This window comes from Podarcis gaigeae (genome assembly GCF_964106915.1).
Source record: "Podarcis gaigeae genome assembly, chromosome: 9".
Taxonomy (NCBI): Eukaryota; Metazoa; Chordata; class Lepidosauria; order Squamata; family Lacertidae; genus Podarcis; species Podarcis gaigeae.
In genome coordinates, this window is record NC_139685.1 from 23533357 (window position 1) to 23559124 (window position 25768).

The following is a 25768-nucleotide window of genomic DNA, read 5'->3' on the forward strand; positions in this document are numbered from 1 at the left end:
TAAATCTACAAATGCTTAAAACTTGCAGAGTATTTTATTTGTTTGATACGTATTTTACAAATGACAACAACATCAACCATTCAGGCTGCAGCTGTCTATTATACCTAAAGATGGCATATTAAAACACATATATTATACTGCAATTTCTACAAAACTTACAATGACTAATTCTGCAGGGGGAATAAATTTTACAGAGCAAACTAAGCATTACATTCCAAGCTACCAGGAGACATGTGCATCTATGTTACAAGTGATATTTATTTACTTTTCATGTGTGCAAATTAAAGCACAAGGCTAATTTTAACGTTAACTTAGCTAGCTTTTATCTCCTAATGACAAAAGAATATTGTGAGATTATGGCTTTGAAATGTATATTTCCTAAAAAGTGACTTGAGTTATATTTAATGCTTAGCATTTATATAGTGCTTTAGTGTTCGGAATGTGATGGAGACTTATTTTAGCACCCTTTTGCAACCAACCCTGTGTGGTAATTCAGTGTTTCCATAATAAAGATAGGATGGTCATTTCTCTAAGGCCACTTTGAGTGGGAGAGGCAACACTGGGTGATGGATATTCTAGTTCCTGGTTCGGTTTCTAAGCCTTGTGCTACACTTGCACAATAACCCTCATTTACAGCCACATGCTTGCATTTGTGTTGCTCTAAGGTAAGAATGAATTAAGATTTTTTTCCACTTATCTCAAGTTCTGAAGGCAAAGCTAGCCAGAAGCAGTCCAGAAATACATTTCCTGTTCCGTCTTGTCCGAGAGCTCAATATGTCAGATGAGTTCAACATAGGCAGCTACTGTGGTCTGTCCTCGAAGGTTCTGAGCTATACAAATATAGTTTCCACCATCAATGGTCTCAAAATCTTCAACGGTAATAAGGCTCTCAGAAATTCTCGTGGTGTGACCAATTCCTCTGTCGATCAGCCTCCAAGAGTCTTGGATAACCACAGGCCTTTCATACTAATGAGTGGAAAACACTTAACATGAGATAGTAATCGGAAGCATTTCTGTAAACACAGTACTTAATTTTATTAACAGTAGTTTACTTGTTAGCGTAGGAGTTTTAATCTGAATGGCAGAGCTATTGCGGAAGATGCAGAGGTTGCTGGTTTTGCAATAAGAATCCCAGCTGTTCCCATACAATGAAAGATGTGTTTGCTGCTTCTAGGGCTGTCCTGTTTGTTTCTGCCCTTTTAATCTGAAGGGGAAACATGACCATTTAATGCTGTCCTCTCTTTGTATTCATGGCAGATGAAGATTACTTACTAGGGAATTTTAGCACCTATATGTGATGTGTAGCCAGATCCTAGCTAGGCAAGTTTAACTGGAAGTGAGGCCAACAGAGTGTGGCAGCAGATTACAGCCTTAATACAACATCCTCCACACTTCCTTAATTGTATTTTGTCTAGTTTAAACACCTTTGGGAAAACTGGTCCTATGATTTTTGGGGGGTTCAGATTATTTGGTATATAACCGAGTCTGGGACTCACCAGTGTAAGGTGATCAAGGATGTAAAGATTTAAGTCTTTTAAATACCACCTTTGAAAAGTTAATTGAATCCATGCAGTAGGGGGAACTTCAGACATTTGGTATGTAGTCCTGCCATCTGTTTTGTCAAGACTTAAAGTGGTTTTAGTGGGATTTATGCATGAGAGATCATGGGGCAGAACTGTGCCACTTCAGACACAGTTGTGGTAAAAATATTCAAAATATCCAAGCACCATATTGCAAAGGCACAACTGACTCTACCACCTCTCAAAACCAGAAAGAGGCTTTGGAACAAATTGCATTTTATCCTAATGCCCACTATCACCACACATATTATCTGCTAATAAAGGAAATGTCTACAAATCAATGTTACTGTGTTACTAATCAATTTTAGAAGCCACATACTGCTAAACTGATGGCATGAGCTGGATTTGAGACAGGATAAGAGTTTGTGTTGCTGTAATAACTGCGTACACCTGCAGCTTCAGTAACACTGTCATATTAATCTGTGAATTTACAATATATAGAAAAATAAAAGGAAACTCGAAAGGGTCAATTACTGTTCTACAGGAGAGTGGATGAAGATAAATTGATTTTTAAAAATCTAGTGGTGAAGAATCAAAGTGCAGAAGGGAAATAACCCTCAAAAATCTATCAGGATTTCCTAGTAGGAAAATGTTGTGGTAGTTTATAATGATAAGAGCTCTCTGTAAAGCACATTCCTTGTCTACTCATGTAGATAGCTTTATAGTAGTCCTTTGGTTAGGCTTTTTGGGTATAGACTTATCCAAAACATGGATGGCCAATTTTGGGCCAAATCAGGCCTTTGTGTATAATCTTTCCAAGCTAAAAGTGTCGGGGGGAAAAAAACATTACCAGTCAACATTACCCTCTGCCTGCATCATCCTCAAGACTTCAGCAACTTTGTAGCTAATAAGCTTTGTTTTCACGCCTTCCAAAATTTCATGATGGACTACTGTATTTTTCGCTCTATTAACACGCACCCAACCATAACACGCACGTAGTTTTTAGAGGAGGAAAACAAGGGGGGGGGGAATTCTAAATGAAACAGTGGATGTATGATTTTTGTGGTTCATGCTGTGGCCACAGACATGTGATCTGACAGTGAGTTTGGAGTAGCCCAATGCAAAAATCCTGAGGATCCATGTGGATCCATGCTTTGTAACCACGTTTTTGCACCACTGCGGCTCCAGGCAACAGTGGGTGTGTGATTTTTTTGGGTGCAAGATGTAGCCATGGACATGCTATGTGATCTGATTGTGAATTTGGGGTGACCCTGTGCAAAAATCCTGAGGATCCATGTGGATCCGTGCTTTGTAACCATGTTTTAACTGGGGAGGGAAGGAAAAGCATTCAAGGGACAAGGAGCACGCATGGGGTGTGTGGAGAAGGATGCTGCTAATAATGCAGAAAAGGCGTTTAAGGGAAGAAGGAGCACGCGTGGGGTGGGTGGAGAAGGATGCTGCTAATAATGAAGAAGAGGGGTATAAGGGGAGAAGGCTCCTCTCCTCTCCCACTTTGCTCCTTTAAAGCAAGCAGGCTCTGCTTTTCTCCTTCCTCCCTGCTAATCCCTGGCTTAGTGAGCTGAAAAACTTTGATGCTATTTAGCGAGATGAGTGGGGAGGAGAAAGGGACAGACAGCCTGCTTGCTTTAAAGGAACCAACCGAACAGGAGTCGCTTACACTCGTGTAAGCGGCTCCTCTCCTCTCCCGCTTTGCTCCTTTAAAGCAAGCAGTCTCTCTGTCCCTCTCTCCTCCCCACTCAGCGGCTCTCCTTCCGCTTTGCTGTTTCAAAGCGAGCCACGGAGGAGGGAAGGAAGGGGAACCATGGATCCTCTGCTCACGACTGCAGCAGATCCCTCCTGCCACCCGTAGGCATTCCCTCCATAACACGCACAGACATTTCCCCTTACTTTCTAGGAGGAAAAAAGTGAGTGTTATGGTACAAAAAATACGGTAATTTGCGTGTTCATAATTTTCTATTTTTTAATTTTTTTTAGAGAAATAACAAAACAAGCAGCAGTTTACCTTTTGCCCTGGATATATCCAATTAAACTCCACTTCTACATCTGGTTCCCCCAAAACTGTGCACAGAACACTGATATCATCACCACCTTCTGCTGTACTGGATGATGCTTTGATTGTAGTTGAAGGCGGGCCACTAGGGACTGGTTCAAAGAGATGGGCGAGAGACAATAAAAAGCGATTCCACATTTTTAATAGCCTACCAGGGCTGCAGATGGACCAGCTTGACTTGTAGAAATCAGCAAGTGAAAATTCCACAACATGGAAACCAAGATCACCAGCTGCTAATAGTTGCACTCAAGTTACTGTCATCAACATTTACGCAGGGAGTAGGAAAAAATATTGACAATTTAAAATTCTACTCAAAGTCAATTTTTAATTCATTATTGCTCAACCCCACCCAAGAGACACACAACTCTCTTGTAATTTGTTCACAAATTAGCTGCAACTGCTGTTTGGCGGCAAAATTATTTATGGGTGCAGATATATTACTGTAGTATTCCAAGGCTTCCCTTGGTTTTAAGTGCTCTTTAACATAGCTTGTGTGAAATATAGGTATTGCATTAAGATAACAGAGAACTACTATCTTCTGCCTCAATTTCAAAGTAGATATACGCTTGAGGTTTGGACAGTTTCACTATGCTGATAATTTTTCTTGGCTGACTTCAGAAAACACATTTGAATGTGTTTTGCTTGTGGTGAAGTAGCCTGAGTAGTTCAGTATAAACCTGAGTACCTAGGTAGTTCACCATAAGGTAAAGGTAAAAGACCCCTGGATGGTTAAGTCCAGTCAAAGGTGACTATGGGGTTGTGGCGCTCATCTCGCTTTCAGGCCAAGTGAGCCAGCATTTGTCCACAGACAGCTTTCTGGGTCATGTGGCCAGCACTGATGAAACCGCTTGTGGTGCAACAGAACACCGTGATGGAAACCAGAGCACAGGGAAACACCATTTACCTTCCTGCCGCAGCGATACCTATTTATTTACTTGCACTGGCATGTTTTCAAACTGCTTGGTTGGCAGAAGCTGGGACAGAGCAACGGGAGCTCACCACCGTCACAGGTATTCAAACCACCAACCTTCTGATTGGCAAGCCCAAGAGGCTCAGTGGTTTAGACCACAGTGCCACCCGCATCACCATGCAAATTAACACAGATCAACACTGTGTTAACCTGTGTGGGAAATTACTCAGGGCCAGTTTAAAGCACTCTGTCTGAGAGCGTACAGTAGAACTGCTTTGATGTTAGCCTGAGCCATTCAGTTAGTTTTTTTACCTTCCACATAAAGCAACTGGTACTTGATGGAAATCTGAGGTGCTCCCCACGATTCTGCTCTGCAGTAAACCACTCCCTTGTGATCGGATGTTGGATGCTTATAGATAAAACCCTTCTTCACATCATAAATTATGTTGGTTCCATCTACTTGGATTTCTTCGGCTGGGAACTCCTGGTGCAATGAGACTTTAACTGACGGGCTGGTCACTCGGCAAGGAACTACCGCTGGCTTATCTGGGTTGAGGTAGACAACTTCAAAATAACTGGCAGAGGGAACGAAGAGCTCCCCTTTATCTGTAGGAAGAAGCAAGGCAATGGATATTAATCATGCACCAGTCATTACCATTTTAACCGGCACTATAGCAAAAACATAAATAATGGGAGAAATGGTTTATTGGCAGAATTCTGATTTTCACCAACAAGTAACCTTTAAGAGTAGTTTTCTAAAAGAAAATGAATGAGCTAATTGAAATATATAATGGCTTCATTGCATCTGTAATTTGCATGTCCCCTGTAAGCAAATGCCCAATCTATCTCAGGGGTAAACAAACCACTCTTGGGAGTGAAACACACACCCCAAAGCCACATGAAGGCTGGCATACATGAAAAGTGGATAACAAGTTGTCCAAGCCTGACCTAGTGAGAGAGGCAACCATAGTACCTCTGCAAGAATTACATTTTCAGTTGTGATTTCAAATGCTTAGCAACTGAATTTAAACACTAAGCCCCAAACCACTAACCCTTTATTGAATGTGGCCATGTGCTCAGCAGGGCCTCTCAGACTGCGAATGCAGCTTCCATAACACATTGCATGTAGTTTTAAAAGAATCCTAACAGCATATTTGGATCTTCCAGCATAAGTCTCAGAATGGTGACTGCATTTCTGAATTTTTAAAATGACCAGATCTTTCCAAATTGAGCTATTGTACTAACTTCACCACCTAGAATCCTCTACTTCTGATCAGAATCTGTACTCGTAAAAGGTAAAGGACCCCTGGACGGTTAAGTCCAGTCGAATTCTACTATGGGGTGCAGCACTCGTTTCCGCTTTCAAGCCAAGGGAGCTGGCGTTTGTCCGCAGACTGCTTTTCCAGGTCATATGGCCAACATGAATAAACCTCTTCTGGTGCAGCAGGACACTATGGTGAGTGCACGCTGTTTACCTTCCCACTGTTGTGGTGCCTATTTATCTACCTGCACTGGCATGCTTTTAAACTGCTAGGTTGACAGGAGCTGGGACAGAGCAACGGAACTCACTCTGTCCTGCGGATTTGAATTTCCATTCTTGTGATCAGCAAGCCCAAGAGGCTCGGTGCTTTAGATCGCAGTGCCACCCATGACCCCAAATCCGTACCAATCATGATTTGTAGACTTTGCATCCTAGTTCAATCACCGCTCTTTACACAGTGCATTTTCACCTCACATTATTGCTCCTTATCTAGCTTATTCATTAGGGACACCTACCCCTCAACCTGGTACCTGCCAGATGTCTCATCTGCTCCAAGCAGCACATCCAGTGGTGAGGAAATTAGTCAGAAACTTGCAGTTTGAGAAAGGCTGCATTAAGGGATGATGTGCATGCAGTGACTTTTTAACTTTATCCACCACTGCACACCTTAAATAACCATAATGCGGCTGACTGTAAATTTTCTCTACAAAACAGACAGCAGGCATTACTTAACCATTCTTCATTTTTAACTTGCTTTGATCGTCAATAAAATATTTTCACTGTGTAAACAAGCAGCTTAAATAAGATAAGGTATCACCAAAAGATGATGACCAATGGCATAAACAAACCGAAATACAGCAGTGCTAAAAAATAAACTGCTTTGAAAAATGAGCATGTAACTAATGAGCACAAAAGAGGTCATAATCTGCACTATCAGAAACACTTGCTGCCCACTCGATACAGGGATACCGTGAAGTGCAAAGATGAAAAAAAAGATAGCATTAAGGAAGGACCTTTCTACCTCTGGAAGCAATGAGCCATTCCATTACCTGCAAAAAAGATGTACGTTGAGCCCGTTTTGGTCTCATCCTTCTTGCAATTGTAGCCACTGCATTGCAGGAGCCAGCAGCTGTATTGACCAGTGTCTGCTGCAGTGGCATTTGCCAGAATCAGCTGCCCATATCTGTCATGTTGCCTGATGCTAGCAAGGACAAAGACACAAAGTCAAAGGTTATGGAGGACCGTTTCAGTCCAAGAACTGCATTAGTTCATGGCAAAGTTTATTGGGGCAACATGCTAGTGGCGGGTTCACATGACACGCCAAGTGAAGGTTTATAAATCAAGGTCTGGTTAACCATAGTTCAGAATGATGGTCTGAACTTGGCCCTAATGGCCTAATGGCACCAGTGACAGGGAACTTCTACCCACTGTGCAAAAGGTGCACCAGGAGCAAGAGCCACCACCAAGGCTGCAGCAGGGGAAAGTGGAGATGGGGACTTGGAGCCCATGCTCCATCTCTTCAAGATATCAGCAACCAGTGTTAGAAACTGAGATATGAAAGCCAGGAGCAAAATGGCACCTTAAATCTAGGTTATGGGCGCAACAACGGAATGTCTAGGCACACATTTTTTATAACAAGAAGCTGAAAATGAACTGCAGCTAAAATCTTATAAAGGTAGGTAGCCGTGTTTGTCTGCCATAGTCAAAACAAAATTTTAAAAATCATTCCAGTAGCACCTTAGAGACCAACTAGGTTGGTCAGATACAAACTTCAGATACAAACTTAGTTGCTCTCTAAGGTGCTACTGGAAGGAATTTTTTTATTTTGTTTCGACTAAAATCTTATGTTCAATTTTCACATGGTCTCATTTGAAGACTGCAAAAAAAAAAAAGCCATACTTCCCCTGCCCGCCCCCTTAATATTCTTATGAGGGTCCCTTCTCCAGTCCTCAGAAAGTAGCTAGAAGTCGGGAGGCAGAAAAACGTCCTCCTTTTGTTCCAGCAGTGGCAGTTTTAATCTGAAATCTTAGGCGCAGTACTGCTCTCAGGGCTCAGAAACTGCTCGCATTAATGAAATTCCCTGTCACAAAATGCGCCGAGATCAATGGGAGTTTTTTTTTTAAAAAATATTGCTTTTAAAGATTACAGAAAAAGAATAAAAGAGCAAATTTAAAGACAAAAGAAGAAAGAAAAAAAAACAAAGTGAAAAAACACCACAATACAATACAGTATACAAATAATATAAACCCCAACCCAATCCCGTTAAACTAAACACATAAATAAATCTAAACAAAAACAGTTTAAAATACATCTCTCCTTTTCCATATTCTATCCTTCATTTCCTTGTTTCCTCGACTTCCTCACACCTCCCTTTTTGTATTCCAATTCTTCTAATTATTTCAGCAAATCCTTTCCATCTTTCTCTGTTTTTTATCGTCTTGTAGATAACATATTTTTTAACCTTATTTCCCTTTAAGACTAAATTACTTATCTATTCTTAACTTCTTCTAACATTTCTACTAAATTCATATAATAACATTCCACAATTTTTCTAACAGTCATTAATTTTGCAAAATTTCTAAATATAAGCTTTAGCTTCCCAATCTTCCTCCACCCTCTCCCCTCCCTGGTTTCGGATTCTGCCTGTCCTTTCCGTCAGATCCATATAGTCCATCAACCTGGAGATCTTATGTCCGAGGCTCTTAATTCTTTTCCACGTCCTTCTGCGGATCTTCTTCATATTCTTTGATGCTCAGGAGCAAATCTCGGGAAAACTCCAACCAAACAGAACTTTTATTCCTTCTGAACAGCTCAGCCAAATTTCCATACTTGAAACTAAGGTCCATAGGGTATTTCAGGACGTATTTCAGGATTCCTCCAAGCCCATAGGCCCCCACAGCTTCAAGGTCCTCCAGGCCCAAACCCATGTCCCAGATGTCAGTTAGTCCCTGGATGAAGGAGTCTTTCCAACTTTTGTTCTTCAGTCCAAACCAGGGTCCCATCCTCAAGCTCTGGTTTTTACTAAAACCAATCATGCAGGGCCTCCATTTGTAATCCTCGATTTGCCTCTGTAGAACTGAGGATCCTTCTTGAGCTACTTTAAGTTTCACAACGGCATCTTTCTCCTTTTCCTCCACCATTTGTCTTGCCAAGGTATTTTCCTGTACCAAGTCCTGAGTTATTTCTATGTTGTTGCTTGCTTTTTGATTCAAGTTAGTCACTTTCTGTTCCCGGCTGTCAATTTTGAAGATCATGTCATCTACATTTTTATGCAGCTGTTAAAGTGAATGATTTATTTTGAATAATGCAGTCACAATAACTTCTCCTATCAGCATTTTGAATAGTCCAAGGTCAATCTCTGATTCTCAGAAACTTTATCTTGCAGCTGGAGTTTACCCTGTTACACTCCTGTAACAGTTTCACATGCTCCCTCTAGAGGGAAGCAGTTTCAGATTGTATCAGTTCTTTCAGTCACAGAAACAGTTTCGATTTTCAGTTATTTTTTCCTCCCTTTAATAAACTCAGAAGAGTTCAACGGAAACAGTATCTTTCTAATTTTAAGTAACTGTCAAATCCGTTCTGTCAGTGAACCTTCCCCAAACGTCATCAGGCAGACCGTCCCCAGGTTCAGAGCAGTGATAGTTTACTTTTCCCTCTCTCCTGCAGGTTCTCCCTAGGTCCACGACTTCCCCCCTCTTCTCCTGCTTCCAAGGGGGGTTTGATATTTTTAACCAGTGGAATTTTAATCTTTTGTCCAAAAACTTTCAGAGACTTTAGTTTGTAACGCCTTTGCTTCAGTCTATTTACAAAAGCGGAAGGCGGACTTCCTGTTTAGAGCCTTCCCGCTACTTTGCCAAATTAGAATATTTGAAGATCCAAATTTTCCAGTCTACTCACGGATAGTTGTTTAAAGTCCAATTGTCCACAGGAAAAAGTCAGTGCTCTCCGGCAACAGCAATGCGGCTTTACTCCGTGAAAGAAGCAGTCGATTCAAAGCACCGCGTCACTCACCCCACGTCGTTCCAGATCCCCAAAACAGGGTTTCCCCACGAGTAGGGGAGGCGCAAGAGGTGCCAGCCGAATCCCAAGTTCACAGGCTTCTCCCGCCTGTGATTTCTATAGGTCTCCGCCTTCACCGTGGCGGTCAGACCCTGCCTTTCACAGAGCAAGTTCCTCCCGATCGGAGGAGCTCCGCCATTGCCGGAGGCGCCAACCCGGAAGTGAGAACAATGGGAGTTTTGAATGCTGGCAGCAACAGAGGGAAGTGGATACAGGCCAACCTCTGCTGCTGGACTTCAATATACCGTACAAAACACCCAGGCAAGGATTTTGGAAAATTCCAACAGAAACAGAAATGGTAGCAGAAACTGCCATTGTTCACTTATTCATCCCATGTCCAGAACTGAAATCAATCTAGCAAATACAATCAATACAGTGGTACCTAAGGTTACAGATGCTTCAGGTTACAGACGCTTTAGGTTACAGACTCCGCTAACCCAGAAATAGTACCTCGGGTTAAGAACTTTGCTTCAGGATGAGAACAGAAATCGCACAATGGTGGCGCGGCAGCAGCGGGAGGCCCCACTAGCTAAAGTGGTACCTCAGGTTAAGAACAGTTTCAGGTTAAGAAAGCACCTCCAGAACAAATTAAGTTCTTAATCCGAGGTATTACTGTATTCACTGTTGGTATTGCTTTTGGCCCATACATGAAATAATTACTACCCGCCTGCCCTGTCATATGTATTGCATTTTCTTTGCACTGAAATGAATGGGATGGAATAACATAATGACCAATAACATAAGGACCAAGCACACTTACTCATCATGTGTGGTAAAGAGAATGAGACACAGCACTGCAGATGCTCCTAATTAAATGTCACTGGTTAATACTGTTGATGATATTGATTTATGGGATCAAAACCAGTTAGAAACTCAGATATGTAAACTAGATGCCAAGTGCACCTTAAATATTGGTTACAGCCACCACAATGGAATGGCTATTTTCCAGGGAGTTGGACCAATTTTACAATTCTACGATTCTACATTGTTTGACTGTAGCTTGCTCTTACAACAATTCACTTGTACCAGGATGCAAGAAGGAGAAACACACACACAGTGGTAATGGTACAAACTATGGACTAAGGCAGAGTTTTTAAACTGTGACTCAAAAATCTCCACATAGTTGTAACTGGACCCACGCCAGTAGCAAAACGTGTCTGGTGCCTGGCTAATTTCTAACACTGATCAAAACATAAATACTCTGCAAGTGTTTGCATGACCAAAGCAACAAATACCACCAGACAATTTATTTCTGTTTCTTGGCACTCGATATAAGAAAGCAAAGGCAATGTCAGTAAGATTGCACAGGGCAGCATTCAGTTTTTCATGTCCTCTTTTTCCAGGACACGTCCTCTTTTTCATGGGTAGAGTTGTCACAGAGATCCATTGTTAAAAGTAGAAGTCGGCAAATGTGTTCTATCTTTTTTTCTCTTCAAAATATGGCAGCCCTATGACATATGCCCTGGGCACTATTAATAAAACCTATTATTATTATTATTATTATTATTATTATTATTATTGCTGCTGCTGCTATTTATCAAATTTCTGTACTGCACTTTAACTGAGGATCACAGGGCAGTTTACAGTATAAAAACACAACCATGCACAACACAGTAACAAACAAAACCAACAATCTGCCCCTCAACACACATACACAATTTCAAAGGGTATATAGATGGTTTTATTAGCCAAAGGCTAATTGAGAGGGTGTGGTGCTTAGGGTGGCAGAGGGGTTAGATATGGTCATTTGAAGAGGATCTCTTTCCCAGTTGTGACTCTATATATTGAGCACATAGGAAGAATAAAATGGGTAGGAATCCCTCAGCTGTTTTCTTGTGAATCCTGCTTGGCTTCTTGCTTATCTTTGGACCTCATAGGAAGGGGCTTGGCTGGTAGCAGCCATGGGACGAATACTTTGCATGAGCCCCTTTTGGGGAGCTAACCAAAAAGTGAATAATGTGATTGTAGCTTAGGAATATATGCATGCAGAGAAAATGGTAAGATATTCAATACTGTACTGAGTATCTCTAATACAGAGAAGCAGTTGTGCCTGAACAATTTTGACTCCCCCAGTTATCACAGTCTGCTAAATATCATTAGAGCACCACTGAATGAGACAAATTAAGGTCAGAATTAATTAGCAAACCATACAGTTTGATTGGCTCAACTCTTTACACAATAAGCCATCCATCAAACCCTCTACATGTAAGCCATCCAGCAATCAAAATAACCAAATAACTTTCCAAGGAAATCCATATTGTATCCCCAAGGAAGCTAAATAATTAGGCCTTTGAAAGAAATCAATCTCTTCCAGAGTTTCCTTCCCATCCACATATGCACTGATTCAGTTCATGCAAAGCAAAGCTAGTTCTATTGCGGAAATGCCAACATTCTATTGTCCAAATCGCTACACAACCTGGGATATCTTTTTAAAATGTTAGTTCCCAGTAAGAACCCATTAAGTAGCACAAGATAAACTCGAATGTAGATGTATCAGTGCTGTACTGAAGAAAGCCTAGGTGTGTTTTTTTAATTTTAGGCAAGCACTGCGCTAACACAGAGTTTGATGTTGGGTGAAACTTAAAAAAATCATAGAAATTTCAGCCCCACCCCTTTTTAAAGGCAAGTTTCAAGATGCTAGAAAGGCATGCTTGACAAAAGCAAAGAAGCCAAATGTACATGAAAAGTTTCGACCACTTCAAACCAGAGTTTCATAGCCCCTCTGCATAGTTTGTTGTCTCTCCCACTGATTAGCAGAAGCATTAAGATATTATGCAAAATGAACAATATACTTAATATGCACAATTTAGACACATTGCAGAATTCAGTTTTCTCACCCCAAAATTTAGATTACTGTGGTATAAAATTTCCATTTAAAAGCGAAGTATAAAAAAACCTCAGCCCTACTATAAGCACTCTATCAGCAGCTACCAGCTTCTTATATCTAAATTATGTGCAGCCTAATCCTATGCTTATTTACTTAGAAGTAGGGTCTCAGCAAGTTGATCGTTCTGAAACCAGTTCACGGGCCTTCAGTGTTAATCTGAAAATGGTTCGAATTTCTGGTGCAAAGGGTTTGAACTGTAACAGCCCAAGAAGAAGAAACAGAATGGTATCTGAGTTGTTTCTTTGTTTGTATCCATCAACACAAACAGCCAGCTTCAATAGAGATCTTAGTTTCTTAGGTCATTAAAACAGCCTGCAACCCCCTGCTGATTAATCTGTTGTATCGGCAACTGTCTAGGATGCTAACTGTTTTCTGATTAGCCCGCTCTCCTCTTTAAATGACAGTAGCTCAATTCAGAACTTCTTGCGAGGCCAGCACAGGACCAGATGGTCCCGCTGTGCTGGAATTATGGATATACAGCACTGTCTGCTTGGGACTTACTACCCTTTGCCCCTCCTTGAGAAGGCATGAGGTTGGGTGCAAGTCTCCCCTTCTGCAGCTCAGCAGCATGTATCCAGACACACATTTGTTCTTTTGCATGAATGAGTGAGGTGTAGCCATACACAATGGAGAATTAACCACCTATGAGTTCTTTCTCAAACATTTACATTTCTGTCATTGGCTAAAACCATTGACTAAAGCTTGCTTCCTGGTAATGAATGCTTTGTAAGTCAAAAGCTTGCATGTTTACCAAGAAAGTTGGAATAATAAGAGATATCCCTTAATCTGTTTCCTATGCCGATGAAAACAGCCTTAATTGGTGATGCACTTAACTTATCAAAGCATCATATGTACAGTAGATCCTGAAAAACAGGTTCACAAATTTCAGACGCATCCCTTTCTTTCTCAACTTGAAGTATGTCGCTAGAGAAATGCAAAATGTGGCAATTGGCAGAAACTGCTCCAGTTGCAGTCCATGATGCCTAATCTTCTAAAGACTGACTGAATGAACAGAACATTAATAAGAAGTAGCAGCACTTATATAGAGAATAAAGATGGAGGAAACAAAATTGATCCTCAATATTGATAAAATATGCCATAAAGCAAATTCATATTACACCCTTGCATATTCATTTGACTAATGTCACTATTTACAGGAAATGGGCACCAAATGATTAAAGATGCTAGCAAGTACAGCATCTGAATACTACTTTAGCAGTGGTTAGAAGTAGCACACATTGAAGCCAACCATTGGAATAATAGCTCTGCAGTTTAGACAGACAGATGTGAAAGAGGACATCCCAGAATAAAGACCACATCCGCACCACACATGAAAAGCACTCCTATACCACTTTAGCAGTCATGGCTTCCCTCCTAAGAATCCTGGGAACTGTAGTTTAAAGTGCTGTGAACTGTAGCTCTGTGAGGAGTAAACTACAATTCCCGGGATTCTTGAAGAAAGGCATGACTGTGATAAAAATGTGTTTTTAATGGATTTGTGGATGTGACCAAAGACTCATAGTCACCACTTCAAACAAGCTGACAAATACCAACTTGAAAGGAGGGTAGCTGCAGTAACTTGGAGTTTGTAGGTTAACAGATCATATGCTTAAGGGTTTAACCTTGATGAATACTGTATATATTAACCACCCTATAGTTGAGTATCATCATGCATTTATGATTGTGAGGGCTACTCAGTTCTGCAAAGGCCAAGGGTAGATTCTAATGATTGGTTTGCAGGTTGAATATCACATGCTGCCAATCTATATTATCACACAAATTGTATGTGCAAGTGGTTACTGAAGTAAGAACACAAGGATAACTAAGGAAATAGAAGCCGGCGAGTCAAGGGCAGTTTCCCATGACGGTCTATCTTGATTGAGATGAAGCCAAAACTACAAGGAGACGAAGGGTTTCACCCTCACAGACTCTGGGAGAAAAGGTACTATTACAAACAAGAATGATGAAATTCTTGATACGGAGGTGGAGATTTCTTAGTGCTGAAAGAAGCAAACAGATCAGATATATTATTCATGTCATCAGTTCTTGCAGAAGAACTAGTAGTGATGTCAAATCAGCTTAATACCTCTTTGCAACAGCAAAATGCTGCCCAACACCACAGCAAGCTCTGAATGACTTGGGAAACAGTGGCAAAGGCTTTATTTATTTATTTATTTATTTATTTATTTTCTATACCACTTTATATTTTTAAGAAAAATCTCAGCGGTTTACAGCATATTAAGCATATTAAGGCAAGGTTTACCTCGCCTGGGCCAGTTCACTCCCGCGGAGATCGCTCCGTGGGCTGTATTGCGTCTGTGCAGACCCAACTTCCAGCGCCTACGTCGACACGACTTCCGGCGCCAGGGAAGTGAGTCCCTGCTCTGCACAGGTTTAGCGCAGCGCGCAGGGACTCACCAAGCAGGTGGCTCAGTTTGGGGGTGTCTTGTGGGCCGTTTAAACGACCCCCATGGGCCGCTTTATTATATCAATAAATCAATAAAACAATCTGAAAAAGTCAAATATAGAGTATACAGTCAAAGTAAAATAACAGAAAACTAAAATATTATCTTAAAATATTTCAAAATAAAACATTACAAAGAAGGTCAACTACAGAATGCATATAACATAGTATAGGGCTGGGTACGTCTGCCCCCTAGGCCAGGTGGAAAAAGCCTTGCAGGAAGTGGCCTTCAGCACTCACAGCTGGGCGATGTTCCTCCAGCCTCATGAGGAGTCTCTCTTGTAGGGCTGGATGTGTATGGGCCCTGCTCCCTAGGTCAGGTGGAAAGGGCCTTGTAATGTGCTGCCTTCACGCCTCACAGCCAGGAAATACGTACACCATATGTACACCATCAGCATGGTAAGAGATGGTCATCCTAAATGTTGCTTCTGGGTTTTTTGGGGGGAGACTGCCTTCTGTTCAGAGCACTTTTGTGGGAAAGATGAAATTGAAGGTGGAATCATTCATGATGAATGTAATGGTGATCTTGATGAGCGCCAATTAAAATGAAGTGTGGCTTGCCAGCTTTGGTAAACCTGTTCAGGATCACAATAATATCCTTCTACCAGGTTCTTTGCAAAGTATAGATGGAACCAATTGTTGTTATATTAATCATCATCAAGAACATTCTAAAGGCTGAAATATAAAAAGCCCAAAGTATCAAACTGTCGTCTCTCATGGTTCCAAATCATCCAAGGGAGACTTTCCCTAAACTATCTGCAAGGGCTGCATACTCTGAATACTCTGAATACTCTGTGCCCAGAGATCTGCATCTCATGAAGAAAATGACAGGAAGATTTAGCTGAAAAAAGCCAGTACAAGAGTAATTCATCACCTGTGCACCATGGTATAGCTAGTTACTGATGGAAGCTTGAAGATACTCTTTCATTGTCTTTCCGTTCTTTTCTTTCAAAAAACAACGCACCTTGGGTTTCCCCCCAGTCCTTCTGTATCCTGTCAGAGACTGTTTGCCATACTTATGGACTTTCAGAATGTGCTGAGCCAGCTGAAGCAAAGGTAGTGGCATATTACCAGCCTCCTCATGAGGTAGTATTTGGGGACTAGGTTTAACAAGTGGCTATGGGCCTTCATGAGTACCATGTGATCATCCTCAAGAATACATCTGGCCAGCCAACCAGAAGAGCCTTTGAAGTGTACTTCCTGGAGGCAGTCAGCATCCAAAATCAGGTCCAGTCCTAGAATCGGGCAAACAGCAATCCATGTGGTCAGATGGTCCAGGTGTCAGGGAATCTGATGATCATGGGGTCAAGAGCAGGAATCAGCAAGATGGGGCCAGGAGTTACAAGCATTATTACCAGCAATTGACTGCTGCTGGAAGCTCTGCTTAAGGCTGAAGCCAGATGGTTCTCATCAGCACCTTCTCTCTATCCTTGAAGGTTGGGTCACTCTGCCTTCTCCCCCTTCAGGCTGTTCAGCAGGTGAAGCTGACTCCTGGCCCACAACAGACCTGAGTGCAACAGCACTCTTCCTGCTCTTGATTCCCAGAAACTACTGTACAGAGGCATATTGCCTCCAATAGTGAAGGCAAAAACTGAATTATCCTCCATAAATTTGTCTAATCCTTTTTTAAAGCCATCCAAGTTTGTGGCCATCACCACCTCATGTGGGAGCAGATTCCATCTTGTATGAGAAAATTCACTCACCTGGTTGGATTGCAAAGCTATTCCTTCAGAACTTCAATATGTACTGCTACTTGCAACCATAACTGAGAAAGTGGTACTCATACTTGGTAGTGTCTTCAGTTTTTTGGTGAATATGTCCTGTTATATAATAGCAACATGAATTACATGCTTACAGTCCTATTAAATGTTTACGGGCTTGCAATGGTCAGCTCTTTGGCATTTTATACGTTTGTTGGGCCCAGTTTCCTCTCCTCCATCTTTATTTTTCACTTACTATGTTGCTTTAGGCACATCAGTGGAGGAGCATGGAAGTGCTATAAGCATTACTCATTTTGCCTCAGTCATCGCCTTTTCATTTACGGCACTTGAAATCAAAGGATATACATTAATATGTGATTCATAGCTATGAAACTACATGCTCCCTTCTACAATAAAAATTCACTATGTCTTACACAGATTTAATTTTGCATAAAATTGTGAAGGTATTGAAGAGACATTGGTGATGCAACTTTCCTCATGCTAGAAATGTATTATTGCATGCCACCCCAATCTCTGAGCCATGCAAGATTTCAGGGGTTCTAGCTGCTTACCCAGAGTTTAGTTTCCTTGGAATGAGGGAGAGCAGACACTGCATATGCAACTTGAGCTTATGATGGAGGGGCTCCCTCACAGCTGGGGGGGAGAGGGGTGGGCTTTCTCTTAGGGGAAGCAGGAAAACCTGGGAAATGTTCCTCCTTCCCCTTTCTCTGTTTTTGGAACTGTGTGCGACAGAGAAATCCTCTCCAAGCAAAGTTGAAAAGGGGAAGATTTGTTGCTTGCTTTCTTCTTCTTTTGCTTCCTTCAATGTCTCAGAGATCAATTAAAAGTGGTGAAGAGATCAGAACACCACTACCTTCCCTTTTTGGGAACAGATGCACTATGGTGTATTGCTTGCTTAAGTGTTTGTTCTCTCTCTCTCTCTCTCTCTCTCTCTCTGTGTGTGTGTGTGTGTGTGTGTGTTTGGATCTAAAGGACAACATACATGTTTACATCTTGTGAATACATAAAAAGGGCACTGCTGCATACAATCAGCTACAAAAACTGAGTCCTCTTTATACCGAAAATGAAATACCTGAAATGAAAGAAATGTGATGCTAACATACGAAGCACTTTGTATTTATCCCTTCCTGTAATTTGGAAGGAAAATGTAGCCAATCCACTTTAAATTACTTAACTGCAATGGTTCAGCCATCAACAATTTTTTAAGGAAACTTGTGGGTTATTTATTATTTTATTTTATTATTTAGAGCCTTAAACTGCAAGCATTTACTACTCAGAAGTAAGTCCCATTGAGTTCGATAAGACTTACTCTTTATTATGTACCTGATCATTATCAGTTTCTTCTACTACCACTACTACTACTATTAATAAATAATAGTAATAATAATAATAATAATAATAATAATCACACAGTCATAATACTTTTTAGAATTCCTCAAATGACCTATTGCTCTGAGGAGATCTACTTAAGGTTGAATGAAAGCCAGATACATACACAGACAATTTTACTATTTTGGAAATATTATTTCTTCTCTGTTCTATGTCCTTCATGAACAAATGTGTTAAGTTGTGTGTGTACGCAAACACATGGGGGGGGGGTGACAAACTGGGTCTTTGCCCTGGGTGACAGAAAGCCTGCTTATAATAACAACCCATACCTTGTTGTTGTTTAGTAGTGTCTGGCTCTTCGTGACCCCATGGACCAGAACACGCCAGGCACCCCTGTCTTCAATCCATACCTAGGGCCATTATAGCCCTTGAACAGTGGGATATTCTGTTAAGATTCCACCCCACCCCCAAACTCACAATAGTATTATGGTGTAAGTTTGGCAGGCCAGATTCTACTTCATCATGTACATGGAATGTCCTCTTGAGTTGGAAAGTACACAGGGGTGCAGAGAGAGAAAAGGAGCAGCGGCGTCAGAGGGAAGTACCAGAAATAAACACGGAGATAATTACAATGAAGCTTAGATGTATGCAAAGTAATTACAGTGACCATTCACAATGCAACGTAGATAAAGATCCTGGCATTTATAAGTTAATAAAAACATACAGGATATCTAGTTCACAATTATAACTTTGTTAGCATTTATGATGTCACAAAACGTTTTGCTGCAGCAGACTAACAGGGTTACTAACATGGGGAAACCCAGCAAGATGGGAGGTGTATAAATAATACTAATTATTATTATTATTATTATTATTATTACTCCTCCTCCTTCTCCTCGTCTAATAGTTCCCTGAGGAGAGGGATTGATTGTTAAACCATTCTGGGAACTGTAGCTCTGGGAGGGGAATAGGGGTTTTCTTACAACTCTCAGCACCCTTAGAAAACTACATTTAAAAGTTCAGTATTTTAAATGGGTAACCAGATGCTGAGACTACTGAAGTACTAAAAAAACACTACAGAGTCCTCATTTTAAATTTACCATATCCTTTCAGGACATCATGCCTTGGAAAAAAAAGGTCTTCATTTGTCAAAGTACCTCGCTTACTTTTACAGTCAGGCATTTTGGCATTTTGGTCTAATACTACACAAACACATTAAAAGTACAGTCAGTTCTGCCTTTACATAATTATTTATTAACTCCCTCTGGCCAAGGCTATGTGACAGTATTATTTCTGGTGAAATCTGCCATCTAGTGGTCAGATATGCTGCGGCTCAGTTAACTGCATAATAAAAACAAGACCATTTGGAATAATTGCAATACTGTACTGGATCTGGCCAACTAATGTATTTTCTAACTTGAGTGTGATGGAAGTTCATCAGAGATAGAGGGATGTCGTATCTTGGAAAGCGTTCGCATTTTCTGGCTACCAAGGTCTGTAAAACCTCAAACACTTCTTCCATAACATTATTTAAACTACATTTCAGAGTAATTGGTACTTGTAGCAAAAGCCACAACATCCTATGGCAATGAATTACCGGTACATGAGCTTTTAAAAATCATTATTATCCCAATGTAAGATACCAATCACTATAAACACAAATAATGCTAACCATATATATCAGACTTTGACTTACACATCTTGTTATTCGGCAATGTATTCATTTATTTCTAATAGTAATTAAAATTTGGTGACTCTCCTAGGGAATCACCGCCCCCCCCCCCAAAAATGTTCACAGTGAGGAACAAAACTTAGATAGGGGCCCTTGTCATGCAGCTAAAATTCATCTACACTTCTATCTTAAGAATGCTATTCTTGTTAGAAAACCCTATCTTGAAACAGCAGGTGCAGGGTGTATCTAGAAAAAAAGCTTACTTCACAGTTTGCAATATGGCAAGCTAAAAGTAATTACAAATAAAGACTACTTTCCTAATCTAGTCTAGAATGTTGACAAAACATTCTCCTCTTGTGATAACATCTACCTTTTATTGCTATGTATTTCTTGGGCAGATGGGAATACAGTTACAAACTTAATTCATTCCGGAGGTCCGTTCTTAACCTGAAACCGTTCTTGACCTGAGGTACCACTTTAGTAATGGGGCCTCCCGCTGCCACTGCCACACAATTTCTGTTCTCATCCTGAGGTAAAGTTCTTAACCCGAGGTACTACTTCTGGGTTAGCAGAGTCTTTAACCAAAGTGTTTGTAACCCGAGGTACCACTGCACACCCAATAAGAAACTTACATCTGAGTTAGAAAACTAATTTCTGTAAACCACACGTGTGAAACAAGACTACCGCTGCACTCCTAAATCCATTCAGAAGTCCTAATGAATTATTTGGACTTACTTCCAGATAAATATGCACATGATAACACTACAGCTACAATTCTTTCAACAAAGAAGTTTCCAGATATTTCATCTGAGCAAAAGCCCCTGTCCCCTCTATTTAGCTTGAGTTCTGTTTTAGGTTAAATTCTATGGAAACAACATTGGCAATGGTCTGTCATAAATCCCTCTGGTCTGAAATCTTTTCCCCTTCTCTATACATTCCAATATATTTTACCAAAGGAACATCAACATTTGCATTGATTTAAAAAACAACAGTAAAGTTTGGGCATAACTTTATTCATTTCCACCTTTCAAAGTCTTACCTGACCCTGTTGTGATCTGAAGGATGGCTCCATTCAATTTTATTTCCTTTACACCGCAGTTCTAAATTCTGTCCTGCAGAGAGGCTCAGAGTAGCAGCAGGTTTCTGAAAACGCCCCTTATCCATCACCTGTGTCATTATGGAATGGATTTTTGGAGAAGCATCTGTGGATTCTCTCTCCTTTAGTTTGGGAGTTTTGGGTTTTACTTTTTTGTTAGCGGGTTTAATCCTGTTCTCTCCCGGTTCCTTCGGACGCTTGTTCTTTGAAGGCTGACCAATAGCTATCACAAGAGAGAAGAAAATATCACGCTCTATTTTGGGTACAAAAAAATTCCTGAAAGGGGTTTTTCACCTCACATATGGAAAGGAACCCAGAATATTGACACAGGATTAGCATTTGTAACCAATTTATTTTAAATAGGCCAAGACAGCATGGAGGGCTTTTGTGTGTATATACATCCTGTTCATTTTTTGTTAGTTCAGGATGCTCACCAACAGGCAATTTTAAATCTGCATGGATTTAAATTAACACATGCAAATAAGCAATTACTAGGTCTTCCCATGGGATAAGATGACACTTCTGTGTAAAATCAATTATCTTTGCCAGAAGCTACTACTCTTAGTTAGCATTCATATGAACACGCAGTTGTAGAAAGAACAGCTGAGATTATAGGTTTGGAAGTTGACTTAGAATTCTAGAAAACTAAACTTGGTTTGTTCATGTAAAACTACTTGTAATCCTTAATTCTAATGTTTTTCCAAGAGATATATTCCCCTTTTAATTAGTACTGTATTATCCTTGTGCTAGCACCTATAAAAAGACTCCATGGGGAAATACTGTGTTTTGGAACAGAAACACAAATTACACCTGCAGTGACTGATCTAAGCAAGCTCATTCATGTATTGCTGGTCACTTGATACTGTACTGGGATAAATATGCCCATTTGACAATCTACTTAAGAACAAGGGCCACAGAGCAGGGTGGGAGTGCACATCTGTACTGGGCCTCAAGCTACCAGGTGACCCAGACTCTGAGGTTTCATTTCTTAAAAAGACAACGAGAAGGAATTTCCTGGTTCATTGAAGAAGGTATTCGGTCTTTCTCAGGGTAGATATATCACCCTAATTTTAGTCTCTAGAGTCAAACAATCGAGAAGGACTGCCTGGTTCATTATGAAGTTTCCCCCGCATGTTCCCTAGTAGGAGATAAACAGGACAGAAATTCAGTATTTTAGTGCAGCTGTGACGGGACAGTAGCATGCCCACTCAACAGCAAAAGCAGCATGCACTTTCCAACCAAGTTTTAATTTAATGCAAAAAATGTTTTTTCTTCCTGAGTATGCAAGCATTAAGAAAATCATATCTATTGTTAGTATATACATCTGTGAAGGGAGTTGGGCATTGCAGTTGCCCAGTTGATGTAATCCAGTGCTTTTTTTTCCTTGAAAAAATGTTTAGGGGTACTCTCATTTTCCTACTCATATTGAAATACTGACACCAAACTTAGATTCACAAAATGTTTAGGGGTATGCGTACCCCTGCGCCCCCCCCCCCGAAAAAAAGCACTGATGTAATCCATACCTTCTCATACCAAGCCGATTGCTATGGGTTTGTGGCTACTAGACATTTCTAAATCTCTGGGTTTAGAAGGTGTTAGAATTTAATCAAGGCTTGGGGTGTTAAAAGCGAACCAAGTCCTGTATGTACTGAGCTGTGTGCTAGGCATGTCTAGTGCCTTGGAATTAGCAAGTGTCCAAAGCTGTCAGGGCTGGAGTCAGACATAGGTCAGGAACAAAACCATGAATCACCTGAGGCCAGTGAAGTTAACTTTTTATTCAAGGAAACTCTTCTCTGAATTATTTACTGTATGAGTTATTGACATTACCTAAATGTTTAGTTGGGGTTGGCGGTTATTTTAATTTGGGTATAACTGCAAACTGTTTATTGTTGTTGTTATTGGTTTCTATTGATTAACTGGACTGTTTGTTGCTCGTATTGGATATTTTGTTTTTTTAATGTTTGATGCTTTGTTGTATTTTTATATATGTTGTAAGCTGCGCAGCAAGATGGGCGGGATATAAATTTTAAAAAATATTTTTTATTGGGGGGGGGGAGGCAAAAAGACTTCAGCCCCTAGGAGTGGTGCAATGGTTAGAACACCAGACTGAGCCCAAACACCCATCTTCAATACAAACATGAACCCAGAACCAAACCAACTTAATCTTTCTCTCTCTCAATACATATCATGACAACAGCAGAACTGTTTAACGTCCTGCAACTCAGTCTAAAACTAATCCCAAAAAATAGTTTTGGTAGACATTTCTTGCAATATGACAATATTTTCTGCACCAAGTATTACAGAAAGGCAAATAATCATCCTCAAGTTACCTGGATTGGACATTGGGGCATCCTAACAGACTATTAAAACTCGTGTGAAGTTATTATCGGATACAAGTCCCTTTGATGCTCACCGGGAACTTTAAATACACAACTGCCAGGCTTTGCAAACACCGATCGATCTTATCTTCCACTGGTGAAAACCACATTTTTTACCAGGATGCTTTATGGCGTTACCCTATTTTACATCTAACTTGAATAGAAGTTTTGTTCAAACCATAATACATTATTATATTAAAGTAACACCATGCGATATCCCATAACATGATATTAAAACCTTAATTAAAAAAACAAGTTTTGGGGTTTGTTGGTTTGCTTTCAAAGCTATGCATGTGAGCCATGCTGAGCAGCACAGTCCTGTGATAACTAAATGGGGTGTGGAGAAAAAAAAAAAAAAAACCCACGTCCAAATTCTCAGCATTCTTTCCCGGGGCGAGGAGGGGTGGCAGCAGCTAACGGACTCCATTAATCTGAGGCACACTTGCTTAGCCAGGAGGAGAAGGAGGCGCTCTGCCAAGTGGCGGGAAAGGCGGCAGAAACTGGGAGGCGGCAGTTCTCCCTCGCCCCCAAAAAGTTTTATAAGTGCGGCGTGGCACGGGATACACGCCATGGGGTGGGGTGGGGGGTTTAAAGGGTGTTTTTTGAAAGGGATGCTGAGCGTTGGAAGGCGGTGGGGCGCGCAAAACGCACAGCGGCCACCCGGGCGGACTCACCATTTTGCAGCGTTTGGTGGAACAGCAGGAGCCCCAGCAGCAGCAGCCACGGCTTCATAGCGGGAAGAATAGGAGAAGTCGGCCGGGAAAAGGGCCCGTCGTCAAATCGAGAGGGCGGGAAGGCGTCGGCGGGAGGAGGCCGAGGCAGGCGGCCCGGCTCGACTGAGGCGGTTGTGAGGGAAAGCGGCCTTTTCCTTTCCCGCCCTCAGGCCCCCCGCGGTGCTGTCAGTCATTAATAGCGCTCGTGGCAGCGACGCCGCCTCAGGAGGGAGTTCTGGAGTTAAGTGGGGTGGAGGACGCCCCATTTTTTGTTAGTGAGAGACTCTCGCCCACCTCTCCACACGCCCTCCAGCTGTCTCTCCTCAGGCGCATGAAAACAGGGTGGTGGCGGTTGTTCTCAATATCTTTATTCCCACCAAGCCTGCGTTAATCCCATCCACATTGGCCCCAGCTGAGCTGGACTAGGAGAGGCGCCATCAGTGTCCGCATGGCACCGGCTCCTGGACAACACCTGTTTTTTAAGTAGTCGTTGAATTTCTGGTGCTGGCAGGTGCTTTTTATGGACTTCATCAATGAAGGGTGTTTTAGTGCCCCCGCAATAATGGTTATTGCAGAGTTTGGCGCCTAAACCAGTGTTTTCCAAACTTGGGTCTCCAGCTGTTTTGGGGACTACAACTCCCAGCATCCTTCGCTAGCTAGGGATGGGAGTTGTAGTCTGAAAACTGCTGGAGACCCAATTCCCATCATCCCTCACTAGCTAGAGATGGTGGGAGTTGTAGCCTGAAAACAGCTGGGGACTAAATTCCCATCACCCCTCCCTAGCTAGGGACGATGGGATGAATGAATAAGAACTTTATTTGCCTTAGCCATTGGCCATAGCAACAAAAGAGAACAAAATAAAAGTTGAGTATAATAAAGCACAGTTTAGGATCCTGAATCAGCTGTCAAACAGTGGACCTTATTCTGATGGTCCCAGCTAAAAACCTTTCAACTTTTGCTGTCAGCTGCTCCTCTTGATCTGCCAGGAGAAAAGACACTGTGGCAGTGGTTCGATGACCCGGAATGGACAATAAAAGAGGGGTGATAATCTCGTTCCTCAGGTCTTTGTAAAGAGTGCATGCCAGGAGGGCGTGTGCCACTGATTCAATGCTGCCATCTCCACAGGTACATAAGCGTTTTTCGTGTGGACTCTGTTGGAATTGTACCTCAAGTACAGCTGAGGGCAGTACATTCTGTCTTGTGAGGTTAAAAGTGTGTCTGTATTTTGGAATTGCTAGGTTGTGCAGATAGGGTGCCATAGAATCAAAGTGGGAGGATGGAAAATGGTCATACCATGGGCAAATTTTCCTTATTGTTGCCAAGTTATTCTGACGCTCGATATCATTTAGGCATTGACAAATTGGACTGTTTTACTATAACCCACGGTGAGTAACTGTGGTGGGGATAAACCACAAGAGTGATGTTTTTGATCGACAATTTTAGACCAGGCACTCCTGTGATAGTCTTGTAGGGATATTAGACCGGGGGGATTTGAGTTTTGGCGAAGCCAGCAGTTAAATGTCCTGCGCCAGATCCGTAATTCTACCGAGGGGATATTGGCCTCTAAGCACAATGATGTGTTTGGGACACAGGGTGGTACAGGAAAAATTTGCCTTAAGAACTTTGATGATGGGAGTTGTAGTCTGAAAAAAGCTGGATCCCAATTCCCATCATCCCTCACTAGCTA

The 25768-nt window shown here is 41.4% G+C and overlaps 1 protein-coding gene across 3 annotated transcripts; it reads right to left on the minus strand.

The window, feature by feature from the left end:
• Positions 1-15: 15 nt before the first annotated feature.
• Positions 16-24565, minus strand: PDGFRL (platelet derived growth factor receptor like). Of its 3 annotated transcripts, none has more exons than XM_083755909.1 (6): positions 24043-24565; positions 20934-21213; positions 6812-6963; positions 4814-5107; positions 3544-3683; positions 16-966 (listed from the first exon to the last, which is right to left on the minus strand). In XM_083755909.1, exons 1-6 carry the CDS (start codon positions 24098-24100, stop codon positions 778-780), a joined length of 1113 nt encoding a protein of 370 aa, XP_083612035.1. In that variant the 5' UTR covers positions 24101-24565; the 3' UTR covers positions 16-777. The 3 variants fall into 3 exon arrangements, with proteins under 3 accessions (XP_083612035.1, XP_083612036.1, XP_083612037.1); XM_083755910.1 differs by lacking the exon at positions 24043-24565 and adding an exon at positions 23734-23836; XM_083755911.1 differs by lacking the exon at positions 24043-24565 and adding an exon at positions 23477-23811 and having other exon boundaries at positions 20934-21927.
• Positions 24566-25768: the final 1203 nt, after the last annotated feature.

Bases quoted from the DNA above. Each gene is read 5' to 3' on its own strand.
- PDGFRL (XM_083755909.1), bottom strand. From the start codon at position 24,100: ATGAAGCCGTGGCTGCTGCTGCTGGGGCTCCTGCTGTTCCACCAAACG. The intron at 21,214-24,042 runs GTGAGTCCGCCC...CTCTTGTGATAG, and splicing joins CCACCAAACGCTGCAAAATG to CTATTGGTCAGCCTTCAAAG. The intron at 967-3,543 runs GTAAACTGCTGC...TCCACTCATTAG, and splicing joins GGATATATCCAGGGCAAAAG to TATGAAAGGCCTGTGGTTAT.